The sequence below is a fragment of the Hibiscus syriacus genome, unplaced genomic scaffold (assembly GCF_006381635.1).
Source record: "Hibiscus syriacus cultivar Baekdansim isolate YM2019G1 unplaced genomic scaffold, ASM638163v2 tig00113337_pilon, whole genome shotgun sequence".
Lineage (NCBI taxonomy): Eukaryota > Viridiplantae > Streptophyta > Magnoliopsida > Malvales > Malvaceae > Hibiscus > Hibiscus syriacus.
In genome coordinates this window covers 299,388-321,097 of record NW_024063456.1, presented here as the reverse complement: position 1 = coordinate 321,097, position 21,710 = coordinate 299,388, and the positions used below count along the sequence as shown (strand labels likewise).

The 21,710-nt window shown below is 32.1% G+C and overlaps 3 protein-coding genes across 5 annotated transcripts; 1 reads left to right on the top strand and 2 right to left on the bottom strand.

Moving 5' to 3' along the window:
- Positions 1-4,002: 4,002 nt before the first annotated feature.
- Positions 4,003-21,033, bottom strand: LOC120186270 (ribosome production factor 1-like). 2 transcript variants are annotated; one of them, XM_039190256.1, is made up of 11 exons: positions 20,708-21,033; positions 20,544-20,624; positions 20,354-20,449; positions 20,157-20,240; positions 19,966-20,035; positions 19,753-19,835; positions 19,516-19,595; positions 19,213-19,311; positions 18,992-19,132; positions 7,197-7,209; positions 4,003-4,014 (listed from the first exon to the last, which is right to left on the bottom strand). In XM_039190256.1, the coding sequence occupies exons 1-9, from the start codon at positions 20,942-20,944 to the stop codon at positions 18,994-18,996; spliced, it is 969 nt and encodes a 322-aa protein (XP_039046187.1). In that variant the 5' UTR covers positions 20,945-21,033; the 3' UTR covers positions 4,003-4,014; positions 7,197-7,209; positions 18,992-18,993. The 2 variants fall into 2 exon arrangements, with proteins under 2 accessions (XP_039046187.1, XP_039046186.1); XM_039190255.1 differs by lacking the exons at positions 4,003-4,014; positions 7,197-7,209 and adding exons at positions 18,326-18,663; positions 18,822-18,911 and having other exon boundaries at positions 19,024-19,132; positions 20,708-21,031.
- On the top strand, positions 4,008-5,725 carry LOC120186271 (B3 domain-containing transcription factor NGA1-like). The gene is made up of 2 exons (XM_039190257.1): positions 4,008-4,445; positions 4,476-5,725. The coding sequence occupies exon 2, from the start codon at positions 4,483-4,485 to the stop codon at positions 5,434-5,436; it is 954 nt and encodes a 317-aa protein (XP_039046188.1). The 5' UTR covers positions 4,008-4,445; positions 4,476-4,482; the 3' UTR covers positions 5,437-5,725.
- Positions 12,906-16,084, bottom strand: LOC120186269 (uncharacterized calcium-binding protein At1g02270-like). 2 transcript variants are annotated; one of them, XM_039190254.1, is made up of 11 exons: positions 15,911-16,084; positions 15,650-15,841; positions 15,466-15,570; positions 15,242-15,347; positions 14,476-14,690; positions 14,303-14,379; positions 14,108-14,213; positions 13,872-13,997; positions 13,657-13,767; positions 13,465-13,572; positions 12,906-13,316 (listed from the first exon to the last, which is right to left on the bottom strand). In XM_039190254.1, exons 1-11 carry the CDS (start codon positions 15,911-15,913, stop codon positions 13,086-13,088), a joined length of 1,380 nt encoding a protein of 459 aa, XP_039046185.1. In that variant the 5' UTR covers positions 15,914-16,084; the 3' UTR covers positions 12,906-13,085. The 2 variants fall into 2 exon arrangements, with proteins under 2 accessions (XP_039046185.1, XP_039046184.1); XM_039190253.1 differs by having other exon boundaries at positions 13,465-13,533; positions 15,911-16,065.
- Positions 21,034-21,710: the final 677 nt, after the last annotated feature.

The window sequence follows — 21,710 nt, the reverse complement described above, 5'->3', positions numbered from 1 at the left end:
ATATGTTAATTGTTAACTCGTTGTGACAATATCTTAATTAAATAAAAATAAAAATAATCATATATTAATTAAATAAAAAATGAAAGCGAACATATATTATGTTATTTGAAATTAATGAGAAAAATGTACAAAACATAAACATAAGTGGTTGATGATGCATTTAACGCTTATTTTTAATAGGTTTTTCAACGTATACAGGTCTAAATAACTAAAAAAATTAGGGTTAATTACTTCAATTACCACCAACCTTTAAGAATTGACTCGTTTATACCACCAACGTTTTAATTTTGTCAATTCTAACACTAATGTTTACGTTTAAGTGTTATTATGCTACTCCGCCGTTAATGGTTTAACGGGACAATGACATGGCAACGACATGTCGTGACGTAACTGATGTGGATGCCACATCTAAACGACGTTGTTTTGACGTTTCTGTTTTAGTGCTCAAAAAACCTAAAATAACTTCGTTTTGCTTGAATCCTAATTTTCCCAGGGACTAAAATCAAATCTTCCCATTATTTTTTCCTCTTCTTCCTCATCATCTTCATCTGCATCTCATTTTCCATGGTTTTCTGATAATATGAAACTAGAATAACCATCTTTATCATGAAAAATATTTTTTTGACATACTTTATCATGAAAAAAAAGATGAAAATTTATAACATTTTCCCAATATATTTCCTTTCTAGTTCCTTTTGGGCAATGGTGCGGCTGCCCTCTCCTGGATCCTCTCGACTTCGTTTCTCATTTTGCCCTAAAATCTCACCTTGTCTTTGCCGATATAAAGCTTCTCTTATTGTAACAGCCTCCGCTCAGCCCCACTCCATTTCACTCTCTCATTTTGGTTTTTATTGTTATAGTCAAAATTATGCTCTTCCCCACAACCCCATTGATGAGCCCTTTTCAACCCAAAGCTTCCACCTTCATCCTGAATTGAAGCTTCTTTCTTCTTTCCCCCCTGAGTTTTTGTTGTACTTCACCTTTTTGGGGGTTTTCTTGAGAAAAATGGTAGAAAATATCGACAATTCAGCCATGAATCTCCTTTGTACAGAGAACGCAAGCTGTTGCTTTGATGGTGATCTTGATTTCAATGCAGTGGATGAGTTGGGGGTTTGCCCTGTTTTTAAAAACCGGGCCTTTTATTGTAACCGACAGATCATATTCTTTGATGGGTTGTCCTGATTTTGAATTACAAAGTGATAATTTAATTAAGGAAATGGTTGAAAAAGAGATGATGCATTTGCCTGGAGATTATTATCTCAAGAGACTGAGAATTGGGGATTTGGACTTGAGTGCCAGGAGACAGGCCATTGAATGGATTTGTAAGGTTTTTTTTTTTTGCCTCTTTTCTTGTTTGCCAAGAAAACCATAAAAAATGAGATGAGAAAAAAATAATGGGAAAATTTGAGTTTAGTCCCTAGGAAAATTAGGGTTCAAGCAAAACGATGTCATTTTGAGCACTAAAATAAAAACGTCAAAACAACGTCGTTTAGATGTGGCATCCACGTCAGCGACATCACAACATGTCGTTGCCATGTCATAGTCTCGTTAAACCATGACATAATTGCACTTAAACATTAGTGTTAAAATTGGCAAAATTAAAACGTTGGTGGTAGAAACGAGTCAGCGTTTAAAGGTTGGTGGTATTTGAAGTAGTTAACCTAAAAAAATATTATTACCGGTTAATAAATTGTTGTGAAATTCAAAAACATATATAAATTAAACCTGTTATTAATTGATAATTTCAATAACAAAATTTGTAAAGTTTTTGATATATTAACTAAGTCAACCACTTGATCTATCGTTTTGGCTTAAGAAGGTACATACTTTAATACCTATCTATAGTCCACGTATTAATAGCTTTCCCCAAAGTTTAATTTAACATTAATCACACAAAGTCGATGGAAATCACATGCCCTTTTTTCAGTGCCCCTCTCTATGCCCCTTCTACCAAAGAATGCCACGTTATATTGGTATTAATTGTTTTAATATTTAATATCATTTATTTTATATTTATTTTTTGTCAATTTTTTCATGTAAACATTTGATTTTTTTAATATTATATATTTATTTATTACTAATTTAAACTGTATTGTATTAAGTGAATATCTCTTGCTGAATTTTTTATTAATCATAAAAATAATTATGTTATTAATTTACAACTAAATTAAGATTTTAAATTAATTAAAACATTAACAGAAATCATATAAAATAAAAATTTCTTCTAATAAACCAGATACAAATATTAATTTGACCTAAGTATATATATCGTATTCTAATATTTATTATTTTTTTACCAGATACAATTATTAATTTGATCTAAGTATATATATCATATTTTAATATTTACTATTTTTTACGTTTAGAAACATTATTTATTTAATGATAAACTTTAATTCAAATTATTATTATAATTATTTATAGATAAGTTATTTTATTTTTATTTTTAATAAATTATTATTATAATAAATTTAAAGGATTAAAATCAAGGTTGTTATTATTAAAACATTAGTACTAACACGACATATAAAAGAATTATTTGAATAAAGAAATAAATAATAATAATGTGTCGTGGTAAAATGAACGAGGATGGTGAATTGGTAATCTTAAGCTAATAATAATATTTTGACTTAAAGTTTATCACTAATTAAATAATAAAAAAGAGTAAAAAGGTAAAAGATAACAATAAATATTAAAATATGAGATACATATATACTTGGATCAAATTAATATTTGTATTTGGTTTATTCAAAAAAAATATTCTTATTTTATATAATTTATGTCCATTTTTTAATTAATTAAAAATTATTTAATTAAAAATTAATAACACAAATATTTATATAATTAATAAAAAATTCAATAAAAATAGTTACTGAACATAATTTAGTTTAAATTAGTAATAAATAAATATATTAAAAAATTTAAAATTTACTCAAAAATTAATATAGATAAACGGGAATAAATATTAAAAACAATTCATATTAAAATAATGTGCTGTGATTTGGTGGAAGGGGCATAGGGGGGGGGGGGCACAAAAAAGGGGCAGGTGATTTCCATCCGCCATCTTAGCAAGTTGCAATATCATCCAAATCTTATTATTATTATTATTTATTTTCAATTCAAGTCCTTTAATTCTCTTGTCATCTTAATCGGAGACAGAGACCGTTCAAAAGCTACCAATTTACCAATAATTTTGCATGCAAAAGATAAACGTACGTTTACATGTTACATAATCTTATGAAATTAACATTTAATTATATTTAAAATTTGAATATAAACACGAGGACACGTAATTTTTGGTCCCTTTTGCAGGACCAGCTCACCGTGAATGACCAAAAGTCAAAACTTATCGAAACCCAACTAAAAAAATGCTGGGTGAAGTTAAAAGTAAATAAAATTTTTGGTAAAGCATCTTGAATGCGAAATTACGTTGCTGGGCTTTTATCTTAACAAAGTTGGATTTTGAGAAACCACTGGAGGGTGTAATGGAAATAATTCCATGAAAAGGACAAGCTCCCATACATATTCATTCCCCACCCCACCTTTTGAAATATTTACCTAAATTCTCAATTAACATGGGTAAGTAACGAGTTTAAAAATATTTTTAAAGATATATATATATATATATATATTAATTACATAAAATTTTTATATAAAATATATATAAATAATATTACAGTATTGACATAATTAATAAAATAAATAATTACTCGAGTAAAATTTAAATTTTATTATAGATACTTATCCAACTTTAACATGTCCGAAAATGTATTACTATTAATTAATTAAAATTATTGATTAATTATAGATTTTGCAGATATCGTTTCGGAAATGTGTATAAGCCATGTTTTTCATGCTTAAATCTTGAATTTGTTAAATTAGGACTAAGTTTTTTTTTTGGTAATCATATTGTATTTCTTTAGGTGTAATTAGGTTTCATGATTATTCAACGTGATTATATTGGCACAAAAAGAAGTCTAATTCCTCCGCTTCCACTTCCTCTTTCATTTTCTGCTTCTCTCTAAGCCAAATGCTTAGGTCAACCACGAGAAACAACTTCTCCCTGTTGATTCTCCCATGGCTATAATTTGTCTTCTTTAGGGCTTTCTTTTTGACGGATCAAAGAAGAAGGCACCGACCCTCAGTCAGTTTTTGTAGTAACATTTGCTCCCTTCGCTCCTCAAAGATCTAGAACAAATAAAATCATAGCTACCCAGAAAACCAGTATTTGCAAACCCAGGCCTTGTTTTTAGTTTCATTTCTTCTGCTCACACCTTTTTTCCTTCTATTTTCTCATCAATCCATACTTGAAAGTAAAATTTGGTGGTGGAAGTGGGTTACTAGTATGAACTTTGTGTAGAAGTATTCTAATTATCAAGATCAGTGAAGATGATGAGGAAATCTTAAGAGAAATTCCCAGTAACTTGGATTCTTTCGAAGATTTTTGCTGTCGGTTTTGGACAGGAAATCTTAAGAGAGGTGATGGAGTTGTCACTGGGGAGCAGTAGTATTGAAGAATCGAATACTGCAAGTAGGTCTATTGAGAAAGAATATATGTTCGATAAAGTCGTCACACCCAGCGATGTAGGCAAGCTGAACCGCCTTGTTATACCGAAGCAGCACGCCGAGAAGTACTTCCCTCTCGACTCTTCGTCGAACGAGAAAGGGCTGTTGTTGAATTTCGAGGACCGGAACGGCAAGTCATGGCGGTTCCGGTACTCGTACTGGAATAGCAGCCAGAGTTATGTGATGACCAAAGGGTGGAGCCGTTTCGTCAAGGAAAAGAAGCTCGATGCCGGTGATATCGTGTCCTTCCAACGGGGTATCGGGGACTCCGAGAAAGACCGGTTGTACATTGATTGGAGGCGCAGGCCTAATGTGCCAGATCCGGCAATGTTTGCACAATTTCAGCTGCAGAATCAGTTCAACTTCCCTCAGTCGGTCCGGTGGGGTGGAATCTACTCGATGCCACAAAGCTACGAGCCTTTGCATCGGTTGAATTACAGCATATATCCTTATATTCATCATCATCAGCAGCAACAACAACAACAGCTACTGCAACAGCAGCAGCGGGCAACAACATCAGCGCAGTACCATCTAAGGTCATCATATAGGTCATATGATCATCATCATCATCAAATTGGGGCAGTACAAGAAGGCCGAAGAGAGCCAATGGTGATCGATTCAATACGAGTTGTTCAGGGAAATTCAACAGCGGCTAAAAGGCTAAGGCTCTTTGGGGTGAACATGGTGGAGTGCCCTACTCCTACAAAAGACGAATCTTCCTCGGCTCATAATTCTTCTTATAATCTCCCTTCTTCTTCTCTCCAATCAAGACTGTCCAACGATGATAACAATAATACCCCATTCCCCGGAATGCAAGCTGAATATTCTAAGAAAGGAAAATCTTCCTTGTCCTTTGATTTGGATCTATGATCCATTGAAGAGCAAATCACAGTGAAATGTTGTATTTTTCACTCTTTTTTGTTTGCTTCGCGAAAGGCACTAGATTTAGGAAAGAGGGTATTGAAAAGACGAGTTTTTTTTCCTTTCTAATTTCTTTAAATAATGTTTTAGTACATGAGTTAGTTGAGGTTTGGGATCTGTGAAGAGCTAAAGATGAAAGACGATGCAACACATGGAGTTGAAGATTGTGTATAACACATAGACAGATATATCAGCATATTCCCAACTTGTTTATTATATAAAATATCATATTTTTCCATTACTAGGTCCTGTCCCTTCCTTACTGCATCCCCAGATTTCCCCCAGTTTGTTTGGTGTATTTATACACACAAACGCATATTTATATATTATTTGTTGCTGTCTTGTTTAGTTATGATCATCTGTATATGTTCTCTCCCTTTCCTCTCCCTCCCTCATCCCTGACTGACATCATTACTTTGTGCTGCTAATGCATGGTATCTGTTGTATGTATATATTTATATCTATAATAGCCTTAAAAAAAACCTTTAGTTTTTCCCTTTTTTTCTATTATTTCTTTCGTTTCTCCATGTTAATTTAAGTGTGTATATATATATATATATATATATATATTTATACTCGACTTGTTGCTGCTGAACATCTAAGCTGCAGGTAAAGCACAGAAAAGCCGCAGCATATGTAAAAGGTATTATCTGTATCCTTATTGATTATTTTTGAAATTTTTCCTACATATAAACCATTTGTTTTTCCAGTTAGATTTTTCCTTTACTTACTTTCTTGGTAATTGTTGTACCTTCTCTCTATTCTCTACAGCCATGATCAGATGATATTGTCTGGACTGTTGCACACAGAAAAGTTCTCTCGTCTATTGAGACTGGACTTCACCCGATACTTGTAAGAATTCATATATATATATATAGCTTTGTTTGAATACAGATATCCCTGTATGTATATATATATATATATTCACTTCAAATATTGTTAGCGCATTTATTAAGCATTAACCTATGCACCAACCTAAGGAGCCTTTATGTTTGGTTAAATTACTTATTAAGAATTAACCAATCCACCAACCTAAGTAGCCTTTATGTTTGGTTAAATTACTTATATGGGAAGCCTATCTCTTACATAGGTTCTTACTGGTAAAGTTCCCATTTTTACATGTTCTTACTGGTGAGTTGCTACCCCAGGTAATCCAGGTTACTAGGAAGATTAATTAACATAGCTCTACAATCGCTAAATTATAAGTTTTTTTTGGATGGATATACTGATATACATGCGTGCTGAATTGTTTTTTGGTAGTTCAAAATTTTGATAAAAAAAACATTCTGGATCAATTACTTTCACTTCTGTTTACTGAGTGATACGGCTTCAGAATTGACAAAACAATAGTAAAGCATTAAAATGCGCTGAACTGAGCCTTGTCCTTCAGAGAGAAATGAGTTTCCACTTTGATATACTTATTTCTAGCTTTGTTTAAGGTCTTCTGTTCGAGGCACTGTGCCTCAATTAGAAGTATTGATGTTTGCCTTGGCCTTGATGAGTTTTAGTTTGACAGGTTTTTGAAGCCATCTTTCATGTCAGTCATTATGAATCATGCATTATGCTATGGCCATAGTTGATAACTGTATAATTCTATATTCTGAGATTAGTAGCTCATCTGCACCTAATAACCTTGTTGACAGTTTATTTTAATTTTACTCTTCATTTTTCATGAAATATTTGTGTCCAATAATTGAATATAGATATACAATCTCTAAATATCTTCAAATATATAGAAAAACTCAAAAAATCCAAAAATATCCGTCTTTTACACTTAAACTTGAGTACGAATAACATAAGCGGACATAGGATGTTGGAACAATATACACTTTTATCTAATATTGGAGAGTGAAAAAAAAAACAACTTTTAGAATCGGTTTATGCTGCCTGTAAATGCTCACTTAAAATGTAAGAAATCAATAGTAAAACTAAAGCATCAGTACTATGCTGAAATGGTGATAGACTTTCTTTGTAATTAAATAATAATATGGAGTACTCGATTTTTCATAGTTCAACTGCCATTCAATATGCATGTAAATGCTAGTATAAAGTTTCTTATAAAGAAGGTTAAAGGCTATTCTACTATGGTTTTTTCCTTAGGCCCTAAAAGGTAACTGATATTGGGGCTTATATTTATATATTGTTTCATTAGTTTGACAGGTTGAAAGGAAAGAAATAAAATACTATATAAATATACACACACAAGATGATGGCACTATATATATATACATGCATGTCCGTATTATATATATATATATGTATGTATGTATGTATGTATGTATGTATGTATGTATGTATGTATGTTTGTATGTATGTATGTATGTATGTATGTATGTATATGTATTATACCTGTTTGGGTTAAATGGACAAGGAAATGAAATTAACTTCCATTTAATAATGAGCTCAAAAACAGTATTGTTTTGCATTCTCATGGCTTCTTCAGACTTCCCTAGCATTGCAGTTTCATATGTATACATCTGTACTAGAGACACAAACTGCACTACAATTGCATCTCATTAGGGCTTGGCCGCTAACTGATCAACATACAAACACACACATACATAGAAGAAATTTCAATGTCTTCATCACTTCATTCTTTGTTTTGAATGATTTCAGCTTCATTTGTATTAGGAAATAAGATACAACTGGTTTGTAGAGCATGGGATATATTTTATCCTTTTAATCACCGCGTTAGCTAAAAGCATTCAACATGAAATCATGTGAGTTTGTTTTCTAGAAGTTGATTCAAACATTTGTAAGTGCTAGCCGTTAGTCTGGCTGATGATGAGTTTGTATTTGTTTAGAATTTTCTTAATTAATTTAAAAAATATATTTTGCAAACATAATTGCTCGAACCTTAATCTTTTAAGGGGAATAACATTTTCTTTTATAAGTGAAATACTCAATGAATTCTAGGGTATGTATATTAAATATTTAGTATTATACAAAATACGATAGCCAGCCAAGATGGGTGGAATTATTGTTAGAAAAAGATTCATTAAATTCACAATCCAAAGATTCCTAGGTGCTCAGAAATATAGAGAAGAAGATAATAATAATGGGAAGTCCAGCACACCACACCCTATAAAGAGAGCTGTACATAGAGGTTAGGTTAAACAGGCAGCATAATTGATGATGATAAAGATGCCGCATGCATGTGCAAGGTACGAAGAAGATGAAGAGAAGTTTCTTTCCTTTCTTATTTCACTTCTCAACTTTTACTTTTACTAGCATCATTTTCCCCTTCTTTATTTCTTCTGGTTTGAAGGTTAAACATTTCTTCTTGTCCCCATTTTAATAATGTTTGAAGCTGTTGCCTGCAGGAGGTGAAATTTAATGTCCAAACTGTGTTTTTGCTGTTGTATCTGTATGCCAGTATAGGAAAAGGATAGCAAGCTAAAAGCTTGCATTATTATTTTATCCGCATTTTAATGGCACAAGTTTGATGATAATGGAGGGGATATGTGCCAACATTCTATGCACTTAAACCAACTATATTTTTTATAATATTTTTATACAAATAACGATATTATTTAAATTAAGACTCAATTGATGTATATATAAAAAAAAAATTATTAATTTAAAAGTAAATTATTTATAATATTTATATTCATTACATTAACGATCAAGTTTAGGATAAAGTCTATTCAAAGAAGGTAGTTTACGATGAAGTTATTTGTACTTTCATTTGCTAAATGAAATAGTTAAGAATTATATATTTAAGAAAACTATTTAATTCTTAAAAGGATTCTATTAATAAAGGGCTTGATTACATTATCAAAAAAAATTATTAGCTATTGCATTTATATTATTAAATATGATTATTATATAAATATTAAGTGTAATTTTTATATTTATATAAGATTTATTTTTTAATTGAATGAATCTAAAATTTAAATTAAATAATTATAACAAATTATGTAAAAATATCTTATTTTTTATTATTAGAGAAAAATAAAAATATTTAAAATTATTAATTTAATCTAGATTTTGTTGCCCTCCAGTTACAAGGTTTCATCTTGATTAATCTGGACCAACTCGAGTCGCATACTTGGTTTTGATGGGTGAGTCTCACAGCGGAGATTTTCTGTATACAAAGCTGTTTACCACTTGAATCACCGTGATTTCTAAATTGTTATGAAACCCAAATCTTAAGCATAAATGGCATTTTCCAACCCAATGACCCAACAAAATAAAAATGGAAAAACCGAGACAATGCGAACTGCTTCATGCAGTATTAAAGGAAAGGATAGCTAAAGAGCTGTAAATACATGGTCAGAAACAAAACAAAAGCATATTGGTGACTCAATCATGCCCCCAAATGGCAAGCTAATCCATTCATTGCTACAAAAATTGGGAATTTCATGCTCTCCAAATTCCTCAACTGAAATCCATTCATCAAACAGTTCCCCAAATCTGTTTCTTGCGTAGCAATCTACTTCTGAAAGCGCTTCTAACCCTTCAAACACTTCGTAGTCTTCACCCGAATTCGACAACTCCTAAACAGTCGATAACCGAATTCGATCGTAATACGAACATAAAAGATATCATAAAGAAGAAAAAAATGAACATACTTGCCCGGAAAGTGTAGCAGTGAGCTCATATTCATGCATGATCCTACAAAATAAAGTAAGAAAACATTAGTAAATGGAATTGAAGAAGAGGGTGTCTGAAACTAGAGAAACATGATGTAATATGAAAAAAGCTTGAACCAGAGAATCACAGCCGTGGTTTTTGTTGTGTTGATAGTAATGGTGGAGGGCTTGGAAATGTGCTGGATGGATGGATATATATATATATATATACCCCGTCCAGCTGAGTATTTTTTTCTTTTCCTGCAAGTAGTAAACAAGACACAGAGAAAGAAACAAAGGATGAAACAACGAGACAAAGAAAAAGGAGGCTACTGTCTGAATGAAATCATAAATTGATAGTAAAAACACAAGGACGAGGAAGTGAGGTAAGAACTGGACTTTATGTGATCAGCGCAGTGAGAAAGCTCCTCCGAAACTTCCTTACCTGTTGTTCCTTTGGGGCATAAGGTTCCGATTTCAGGACAGAGCAACTTGGGTGATGCTCTTGCTACATGCTTACGTTTTTTTCTTTTGGCATAATGTCTTTATTCAAATATAATGTTTGATTAAAATAATCTTTTGAATTTTATATTTTCATGTAATTTAGTTTTCATCATTTTATTTTAGATCAAAATATAACATATGATTGGTGTCACTAGAGCGTTGTTGTCTCGGTTGTATTCATAATTAAGAGCACTATTTTTCTCTATTTAGGTGCAGGGAGGTTGTTTTTATATTAAATTTTAGTGAAACTGATTTTAATTAATTGACCACTAAATAAAAAATTAATGGTTAAATAAAAAAAGAATTAAAAGAAAAAAATTAGTTTTAATTTTTATCAATGAAACTTTGATCTTATTTAACTTTTAAGAAAAAAATTTAAAACAAAAGAACATTTAAATATAAAATAGGAAAGTATAAAATAATTATTAGAACTTTTTTTAAAATAATTATAAAAATAATAAAAATAAGAAGATAATGAAAAATTAAATATTTATCGAAAAATAAAGTGAAAAATAATTTGAATAATTATTATGTTACATTTTTTTTATACATGGGCTACAGCTTGTGAATAACCTTTTTAAATGGTATAAAATATGATTAGATATGTGTATGATTGATTTGTATAATTTACGATATTTTTTAAATTATGTTCGAATGTAAAATTTTTAAGTTTCTATCAATTTAAAATAAATATTTTAAATATTTTTACATAAATATTTATATGTATGTATAATAATGAAAAGGTGAGTGCGTTTTATATGTTACTTTTTTATACAATGAGCTAAAGTATGTGAATAGCCTTTTAAATTGTCTAAAATATGATTAGACATGTGAATTATTGATTTGGATAACTTACGACATTTTAATTATGTTCGGATGTAAAATTCTCAAGTCTCGATTAATTTAATATAAACATTCTTACATAAATATTTATATGTTTGTATAATAATGAAAATATGTTTACTATGCTTATATGCGTAAAATAAAAGTGTATGATATATAAAATGATGATTGATATGTATATATGAAATTAAACATAATTTTTACTTCAGTTGTGAAGAGATTTGTTGTTGTTCTTAGAGGTCGTGAGTTTGAGCACCAACGGTTGTAGTAGAGTGATTTAATGGTCATTATCAAATGATTGAGAGTATTTCAAATAAATACTACTTTGTAATCATCTTAATTTATTAAAAAATTGTATAAATTTGTTTAACCTTAAAAAATCAATTTGAATTTTAAACTTATTTTGTATTCAGTGTTATCTTTAAACATAAAAAAAAAATTAATGTGGTCTTTGATCGATGGTTATATTAAAATATGTCGATGTGACTCGTTATCTCTGCTGCGTCACTTTGCTTAATATTTGACTAGGCGTCGACCATCCATTTTTAGACTTGCATTTTAACCCTCTCTCACCGTCTCAATTCATTGTTGCAGTTTGCTCTCTTTCCTTTTGCTGCAATGGTTATCTCCACTGCGAAATGGAGATTCATCCTTCCATTTCTTCTCAACGTAGCCAACGAAATTGGCCTCCTAGCTCCTACCTTCATATTAATCGTCACGCGCATCGTTCTTTACAGCACCATAGAAAGCTCCATCGTCAACATGATTCTCACTCCCATTACATATCTTTTTCATAGCTATCTTTATACTAATGGGGTTTTGGAGAGATGATTGGTACAATTTTACACACCAAGAAATCCTCACAAATCTGTCTGGTTTCTTCTCCCACGACTCCTCTGATTCTTCAATGACGTGACATAGCAGAAATAAAGAGACACGTCAACATGTTTTAGTGGAACTGTTGATCAACCGCAGTTTTCATTGATCAACGGATTAAATTAATTTTTTTCTAAGTTTAAGAGTAGTATTGAATATACAATAAATTTGAGGGTCACATTATTTTTCCCTCAACTATAATATATAATAGATTAAGTAACCTATTTTATGTGAATAATATATTTATAATATGAAAAAAATGACATATTTATGTGATGGAGCTCCCCGCTATTCTGGATTCATTCATTTCAATCGTCCAATCCACTTTTTGGCTACTCCCTTTGCGTTCCATCATCCATAGCCATACACATCTTTTTTACCACGTGATATTAATCTGAGGTTGATCTCATGTATTATTTCTGGGTTTTATGTTCTTATGTACGGTTGTGCCCTTCTTTTGTTAAATGTAACAATTTAAAATAATAAAAGAATCATTTATTAAAATCTGAAATATTATATATTTTTTTGTATATTTACATCATGTTTGTCTTCGTTTTTTGTTTTGTTTTGTTCGGTTCTACTAAACTGCAGCAGCTATCATGAACACTGGAAATTTATCAATAAAAAAAGAATAAAGAAGATTAGATTACTTGTAAAATCTGCTTGCCCTAACCTAACTGGCGTTTCCGTTTTCTTATATTTGCTGTTTGTTCGCCATCAACTATACAAAAAAAGAAATCTGTTTCCAAAACTACTTTTCCATTTCCTTTGTTTTCCATGTGTGACCAAACTTGTCTCCTGCTATAGTTTTTGCCGTGAGCTCCTTAGCTTAACCGGTGAGAACAGTGCGGTGAGCCGAGCATGATCGGATAGATGGTAGTTTTCAGGCCATATCCCCCTTTCCACTTCACGGGGGAAGAGCATCGCATTCTTCACCGCAAAACCGATGGCTTCTTTCGTGGAGCCATCATTGGAGTCCTCCGTGTTGCTATCTTCATCCATATGTACTGAACATGTAGAGTTCCAAATTCTCTGCAGTAACAACGTCAACCATTTATTAATTAACAATTCTATTCTATGGAGTTAAGCATAGGAAATGGCACATCAAGCTATTTATAGGCCATAACACAAAGGAAACTCTGTAACTAATACAAGGCGTGAATTAGAGATGTAAACAAACCTTAAATTCTTCGTAGTCAAGAACGCCATTGCCATCGACGTCTGCTTGGACCCAAAGCTCTTTCATCTCCTGGAAACTTAGTCCATGAGGAAGACCGGTTAAATTTAGCTGTAGATGGTTAGGAAAAGGTGAGAATTTTCCTTTTATCGCTCCCATTTGAATAGTTATTCCAAGGAAGTGAACGGTAAATACCTGTTTAAGTGCATCACAGAAAGCCGAATACGTTATGTAGTTGCCATTGTCGTCGCCCCTTAGAAAGTCAAAGGCATCTTTTTCATCCAATGAAGCCTTTTGCAGTTGATACTAGAACCATGAAAATGGAAATTAAATTTTAAATGTCAATATGATAATATGACCTAGAAAGACAACATTCAGAACAATAGTACAGTACGAAACTGCTGAACTACCTTTATTATACCGAAAGCTGCTTCAGCCCAACTTATTTTCAATGGTTTTATCGACTTGTTAGGGTTACGAAGCCATATGAAATCGACACCGCAGATGTTTCCTCTATGATTTCGATGGCTAACCCACTGTAATATATAAGAATAGAGCCAACACATAAGTCAGTAAACCGTGCAAACTAATCATACAGCAGTATATTGATAGAGAGATGCTAAAATACGAAATCGAATGTACAAACCTTGTGATCACTATCCGCATATTCATGAGCGATATCGTACGACGATTCAAATCCCTGGGACCTCAGGAACTTGTAAACATGCCCACGTTTGCTTCCGTTCCAGTCACTACAAGAACGGATAAAATTATACAAAACAGATGAGAATGTGCTGCTCTGAGGAAATCATCAAACAGTAACACTAAACATTACGCTTACCCGCAGAGTATGACAGGTGCTTGGCTGAGTTTATGTTCTCTCTGATATGTTTCGATATATTGTAGTATTTTATAAACCTAAGCAAAGAATGGCATAGAAAGAGATCAGTATTGTCCGCTAACTTCGAAAAGAGGAACCGAAACAGACATAGTCAAGAGGACAACAAAATCTACCTGGTGCAGTCTTACAATGGATAAACTGGAATCATGAGGAAATAATAGGTGAGTATTCACAATAAGTGTCTCTTGTTCGGTATCGTCGTCCTTACTGAAAGGGATAATTGATTGAACATGTAACAATTGAGCAACACGGTCTCCAAAGTCATTGAAGAGCCACTCCTTGTAATTTAAAATCCTGAAGTTCCCCTTGTGTACAGCAATCAACAAACCTGTGGAAGTAAAAGAATATAAAATCTCATGACTGCTACTTGTAACTAGTGAATACTTTTAAAAAGAACTAGAATCAAAACAAAACATCAAGTACTGAAGAAATTGAATTTAAATCTTTCAGGAAGGTCTGTACACGATATAAGGATTGTAAACAGCCTAAAAGATATCCCCATCGCCATCAACTGAAAAGATAGAGAAAATATGTGAACTATGAAGGAGCCGAATTCGGCCCCCAAAAGGTGAGAAAATTGTCATTCTTCGGTTAACGCTTTCGATAGGAAATGAGCCAAATGGAAGGCTCAAAGACTAAAGGTCATATGAGTTAGACATGAACCACCAAACTGAAGAATAGCAAGCTGCATAAAACTAACATCACAATTTTTTTGTGCCGAACACTGGGGTTCTCTTAACGGTTTTGAGTCTATTTAAGTTTAATCTACTTATAGTCAAGAAAACATATAAGAACGCCCTATTAATCTACCCCATTTGCATGAAAACTTCTTAAAAATTGCCTATTTCATGAGAAGAAATGAGTTAAAAGGGCATGTACCATCTCCTCGGTTATTGGTTCTTGCAAGCTTAAAGGTGTTATAGCCGGCAGCACCGAGCCTTTGTTCATACATTTGCACCAATTCTTCATTTCCAACCCAAAATTCCTATCATCGAACCAAAAAACCACAACAAAGATAAGGCTTATATCATCATATTTGAAATTAAGACTGTGCCTCAAAAAAAAAAGACTGTTAATAGAAGATAAGGGCACATGAAACCCACCTGGAGACATATAATGGAAGAGCTTTCGTAAAGCAGCCAATCAACTATCCTCTCATTTCTAGCTAACCAAAATGTTCTAAAATCACTTTCACGTACGCTCTGATTCTGTTCCATGAAAAAAAATGAAAATTAGCAGAATTTACAAACGGAAACAAATCAATGAAAGAGAGGAAGAAGACATCACCTGCTGGTCCAAGCGCTTGTAGATAGGAGCCAGGATGTTGAAGGTGGTACAAGAAACACAAGGCTCCGAGATGGATGAAGCAAATTTACCACTTTTAGTCCTCAAAATCGTTCCTTTAAAAGGAACAGACTCGTTTTCACTTGAATCCACATTAGCAAATTCAGGGTCTTTAAGAAAACTGGCCAACATCACCTGTTTCAAAAAAAAACATCAACAAAATCGAAAGAGAGACAAAACCCAAAGTACCAAATTCCCACATACCATTTCAAAATTTTGTCGCCAAAGATTCCTGTGCTTGTTGTCGTAAGCAAGTAGAACAGGGGAAAGGGGGAAAAGGTTTCTTTCTTCTTTTTTTGGTTCAGAAAGGGTGGTTGAATTGAAGTTTAGATTTTTCAAGGCTTGTGGACAGAGGCAGATGCAGGTGAAGAGCAATGAATTAATATGGTGGGGATTATTTTAAATTTGTTTCCACAAAAGTTATGGAGAAAATGATTGATGGAATTCACGGGGGGTTTGTTTACAATGAAAAACAATGGGGACCCAAGGTTTCACCTTTATTTTCGTTGTTTTGGGGGGAAAGTAAACAGCTGGATTTGCCTAACCTGGGAATCGCCTAGGCTGGATCACTTTTGGGGGATGAATTTAACTGTCACCATTGCAAATCTCAACTGTAATTCGAGGAACATTCCACTTTGATTTTAGGTACTGCCCATGGTTTATTTATAGTCAATTATTTTCAAATTAGGGTTGACCTTAACCAGATACCGACTTATTGTTAAGTCCGATATCATCATCAAATTCAGAGGGAAAAAAAAGAACAGAACCCCCATACATCCTATTTTAAGAATGACATGATGAGAACCTACTTTTGTTTTTGTTTTTTAATATTAAAATTAATGGTTTAATCGTTGCCTTTATTAATTATTATGCATTGTATAGTTTTAATATTTTAATGACGGAATCAAATGAAATTTTGAAAAGAAGTGCTTCCTTTTTTAAAAGGTAGCGGCCGCATATATTTACGAAAATAATGAAGGGGGATTGTGTTCGCTGTACATGCGTGGCTTAATTTTTAGCACGTGATTAAAATAGTTCAACTGGGTTTATCAGATATATATAATGTAAAGACGCATTTGTCAATTTTTTTCTATCGAATTCTTATCAATATCAAATTAATATAAAGCTATTTAATTCGACACATCTGTGAAAGTGAAATTTGAAGTATCACTAAAAATAATCTAAAGCTATTGCAATAACAATGGAAATTTTAAAGTAACAATGAAAAAAAAGTAATCTGAAAACTAGATTTAAATAAATATATAATATATATATATATATATATATATATATATCATTTTTTGTCTATATAAAGTTGAAGACTTGAAGGGTATGTGTTGGTTTCATAGAATTAAAAGAAAATTATGTATAATGGAAAAATACAATTCTTTTAGTTTATTAGAGAAAAAAAATCAAATTTTTCTAGAAATGATTTGAATAAAATTTTAATTCTCTAATTGATTTAGTGACAAACGAGAAATTTGTTTGATCTTTCAACTTATCAAAAGAAGGGAAATATACTCTCTTTTTTTTTTAAAATTCAAAGAAACTAATTAAGTAAATAATTTAAATAAAGATGTTTTTTACTGAAAAAAACTGATAAAATACACGAGTACTGCGAGAACTTTAATCTCATTCATCTTTGGTGCACTCTTCTTTAATCCCACCCATCTTTGGTGTACTGATAAAATAATTTAAATAATTTAAAATTCATTTTTAAATATAATTTTCAAATAAATTATTAGTTTTCAAAAAATATTTTTTTCAAGTATAACTTTTTTAATAAACTTTATTGACTTATAAAATATTTTTCACACGAGTCGCAATAAAATTCAGATTAATTTTGAGTATGCTAAGAAATATAACCAATGATATGTTTTTCAGCCAGCACAATCACTTTCAGTAGATTATGCAAATCAATACAAAAGCAACATTTAGGAGGATAAGAATAGAGAACAGTAGCTCATCACTCAATACTTATCTACTTCCTCAGTGGACCTAAGAGAAGGTTGGATCAAGGGGTTTCAAATTTCAATTTGATTTTGCTCACTTTTATCCACGACGGTTCTTTTCAAAGGAGACCTTAATACTTGCAGTTGCATAGCCGAGTTGAATCATTCCAGATGTATGAATCCCATTCAACCTTCCCCCTTCTCCAAGCTCATCCCTTTTTCAACTTCTACTCCTTTAACGTGTGACTTCCTTTTTAGCATCAGATTCAAATTCAAGTCATCCCTTTTCAACTCTTCCTTTTCTTCTACCCCAAAAAACACACTTATACTTTCAATGTCTAATTTGTTTTTTTGACATTCAATTTCAAGTCAATTTTAATATTTCTTCAGTTTTCATGGAAATCAGGCTGCTGATCGACCATGTAAGTTGGCGTTTTTAACAAGCCATTAGGCCTTTACGTGTTACCAGGAACCTTCGCACGAGCTACAAGACATTTTGTAGTCGAATGTACATTGTTATGGTTGCTTATTCTTCTTTCATTATCAAAACAAAAAAAAATTATTATGCAATTCATAAAAAAACTAGCTGGTCGAGATGAAAAAGGTTAGAAAGAAAATTATCAAATTCAAACACACATTTGTATAATATACCAGAGAAAAGAAAATGTATGGAACTAACGAATTTATCATTTCAGTATCTGTTAATTATCCGTTATTACCTCACAGATCTTTAATGAAACGAAAACAAACATAAAAGAGAGATAAAAATGCATCTGGCACATGTTGGATAAAATCATCACGATAGCAACAAAAGGCCAAAACTGATTATAACATGTATAAAGCTCAAGAGTCGAGATGCCGAGAGGGTGTTAGCAAAATATTTCAATATTGATTTGGTTTCCTCGCTGCTGCAAATACCCTCCCTACACATGGAATATTGTTGCATCCAAGGACTGGCACAAAGAATTACAAGAAAAACCTCCTCCGGCTAGTGTCCATTTCAGGCTGCCATTCAAAGATGGGAAACAATTAATGCCAGGGACCAATAATATTGGTAGAGATGGTTCGGTAGGAGGAAAAACATAGAAAACAGGTGATCCCAAATGTATTTCTCACACCTTTGGCATCAATGTATCATAGGAAATCAGGTGACATGAAATTACCTTGTGAACCCACTCAAATTCTCCACCTTTGGTATCAAATGTTCCATGCTGGAGGCTTACCAACTTTAGTGTGAACCGAGGACCACACTCCTGCAAGATATTTGCAGAAGAGAAGTTCACCCAAATGGATGATGATAACCCTAGAAAAGGGTAAAAGTATATCCATAAACAATCAATAACAGAAATATTGATGCAAACAGACCTGAAGACGAGCGATTACTTTTTCTTTACTGATGGTCTCACCCTTGGTATCTTTAGACTTTTTACCTTTCGACTCACACTGTTTGGTCTCCTTGGTTTCAAATATATACCTGATTGCATGAATAGACATTGTGTCAGAAAATTATACAATCATTTACAGAACATGCAATTCAGAGGCTAGAAGGCCAACCTATGATGTCGGAAGAATACAAAATCTCGTTGATTGTGAAAGGTTACAACTCGCCGACCACGAAAATTAGGAGATTGTGGGAAAAGCGACTGAATTAGCCTACGCGTACATATCAACAACAAAACAGAAACTATTAGACAGAAAATCCCAATGAAGGAGAACATTGGATTGAAAAGGAAAAGCACATATTTCACACAAGAAAATATTTTAGTTTCTGGTAAACCAATAAAGGGAATTCACAATCTCAATCGGAGTTTAAACATTTGAAATAGTAATAGACTATAAAAGAGACCGATATGCAACCTGCCAACACGATGGCCCAGGCGTGTTGTGAAGTTATTTAACACTAGCTCAGGCTCATGACTGGTAGGATTTCCATGATTCTACAAGAGCAAAATCGAGGCAATTAAAATGATTATTACAGTAAAAAATCTCCATTCTAAGAAGTCCAACATTTTCTACAATGAAAAATCATGGTCCATTCCATAAAACAGAAAATAAAGGATATCTTCCACAAAGTAGAAAGAACCAAAGTGTTACCTTAATATCCTTCCTCAAAACCAAACTGGAAAGCTTGAAATGCGCGGTAGGCCCATAAGGCAACCCAATAACTAGAAGAGCATCTACAGATAACCAAGCCAACTAGTCAGCCATAGTTCTCGTGAAGATTACAAAGCTAGATCCACCATATCAAAATAAAGTCCAATGGCACAATCCGAATAATATAATTGTGCAAAAATTCAAATCGCAAACCTGGTTCTCTTCGGTTGGTGTGAACTACTATAATAGATGTGAATTCCTTGTTATTCGCATATTCCACAATCTGCAATAGAATGAATACATAACTTTCAAAAAAACGACCTAAACTAAATGCTCCTTCCTAACCTGATTTTCTAATGTTAACGTATAACAGAATCATTCAAGAAAAGTATCATGAGAATTACCTTTTTCAAGTCGTATGTTCCTCTTTTAAAGTAATGAGCATTTGGGATCACCGAAAGCAATTCGTTTATAAAAGCAGGACCCCTCTGATAACATATTATTCAGAATATTCATCAAGACAAAAAATCATCTAAAATAAGTTTTATATAGACGCATAGTTTAATCAATAATGAGAAATACAGAACATAGAAGAGCATACAGTTGAATTGAAACGGCAAGTTGTGATTAATATCTTTGGCGTACGATCTTGCTTCAGAATCGCACTAAACTCATCAGCGTCATTACCAGCAAACAACTGGAGAGATAGAAAAATATTACTTATTGCCAGATTTCAGCATTTTATATATTATAAAACAGGAATTTTCCGAGAAAATGAAACAATGATTTACTTCTTCATCATCAGGCATGCAAACAGTCTCGTCAGCCTCTCTCGTATTTTCAATAGTGCGAGGAATTTGCTTCTGTGGAGGCTGCAATAATAACAACAATTTCAGCAACAGTTTGTTCCATTAAAACCTAGAGAGAGAAAAAAAAGGAAAATAGGAGAGGAAACCTCTTCTCCAAGCTCAATAGCGCGCTTTGCGGCGGCGTCACGAGCTTTAAGCTTTTTACGTTTCTCGAGCTTCTTTTGGTGCTTGAGTTTGGCGTGTACAGCTGATCTCTTTTCCTTGTTTTTAATGGAGGAAGGAAGTATCTCACGCTTCTCCTTCTTCATCTTTTTATTAATGTTTTGTATGTCCTCATCTCCTTCCATCCCTTCGTTTTCAGTATTCTTTCTTTTTCCGCCCATTCTTACTGCTTCGTTGTCCCAAACAACACTGATTCGCACAAAAAGAGAAGTGAAGGAAGAAAGGCGGCAAGGGTATCTAGGGTTTGTGGTCTTCAATCTTCTGTTTTCTCTCTCTCTCTCTCTTCAACTTCTGGTTCTGAATACAGTTGATAAGGCCCAATAATAGTCGTGGGTAAGTCCAGTTTACATTGAATTCGAAAAATGGCTTTTTTAGGTTAAAAGTACTTTTTAGTTTTCAATAAAAAAATATTTTCCTAATCAATAAAAAATAAATTTAAGATAAAATTTATAATTATGGTGTCCATTTTTCATTTTTTACTATAATTATAAATTTATAATTTTTTATTAAAAATTATATATTTAATAAATTAATTTTAAAATTATTTTTTTTATTTTATTATATCGATTCCATTTTATATCGTTACGTGAATACTAATATTATATACTATGATATTTTTACTCAAGTATCATATAATAAAAATATTTTTTATTTTGATACTAAAAAATAATTATTTTAAAATTAAAACCTATTTCGATCGTATAAGAAAAACGTCTTTTATTAAAATTGCTAATGAGGCAGTCATACGAAATGCAAAACCCATTTTTAAAAAAATATTTTTGAAAGATACATTTTATAAGATAATTTATTGTTATAGATAAAATTTTCATAACAAATATCTATTAATTGATTGAATAACTAAAAAAATCTATATTATCATATTTTATATAAGTTTAAAATTTGATATTTACCTTGATAATATAATAT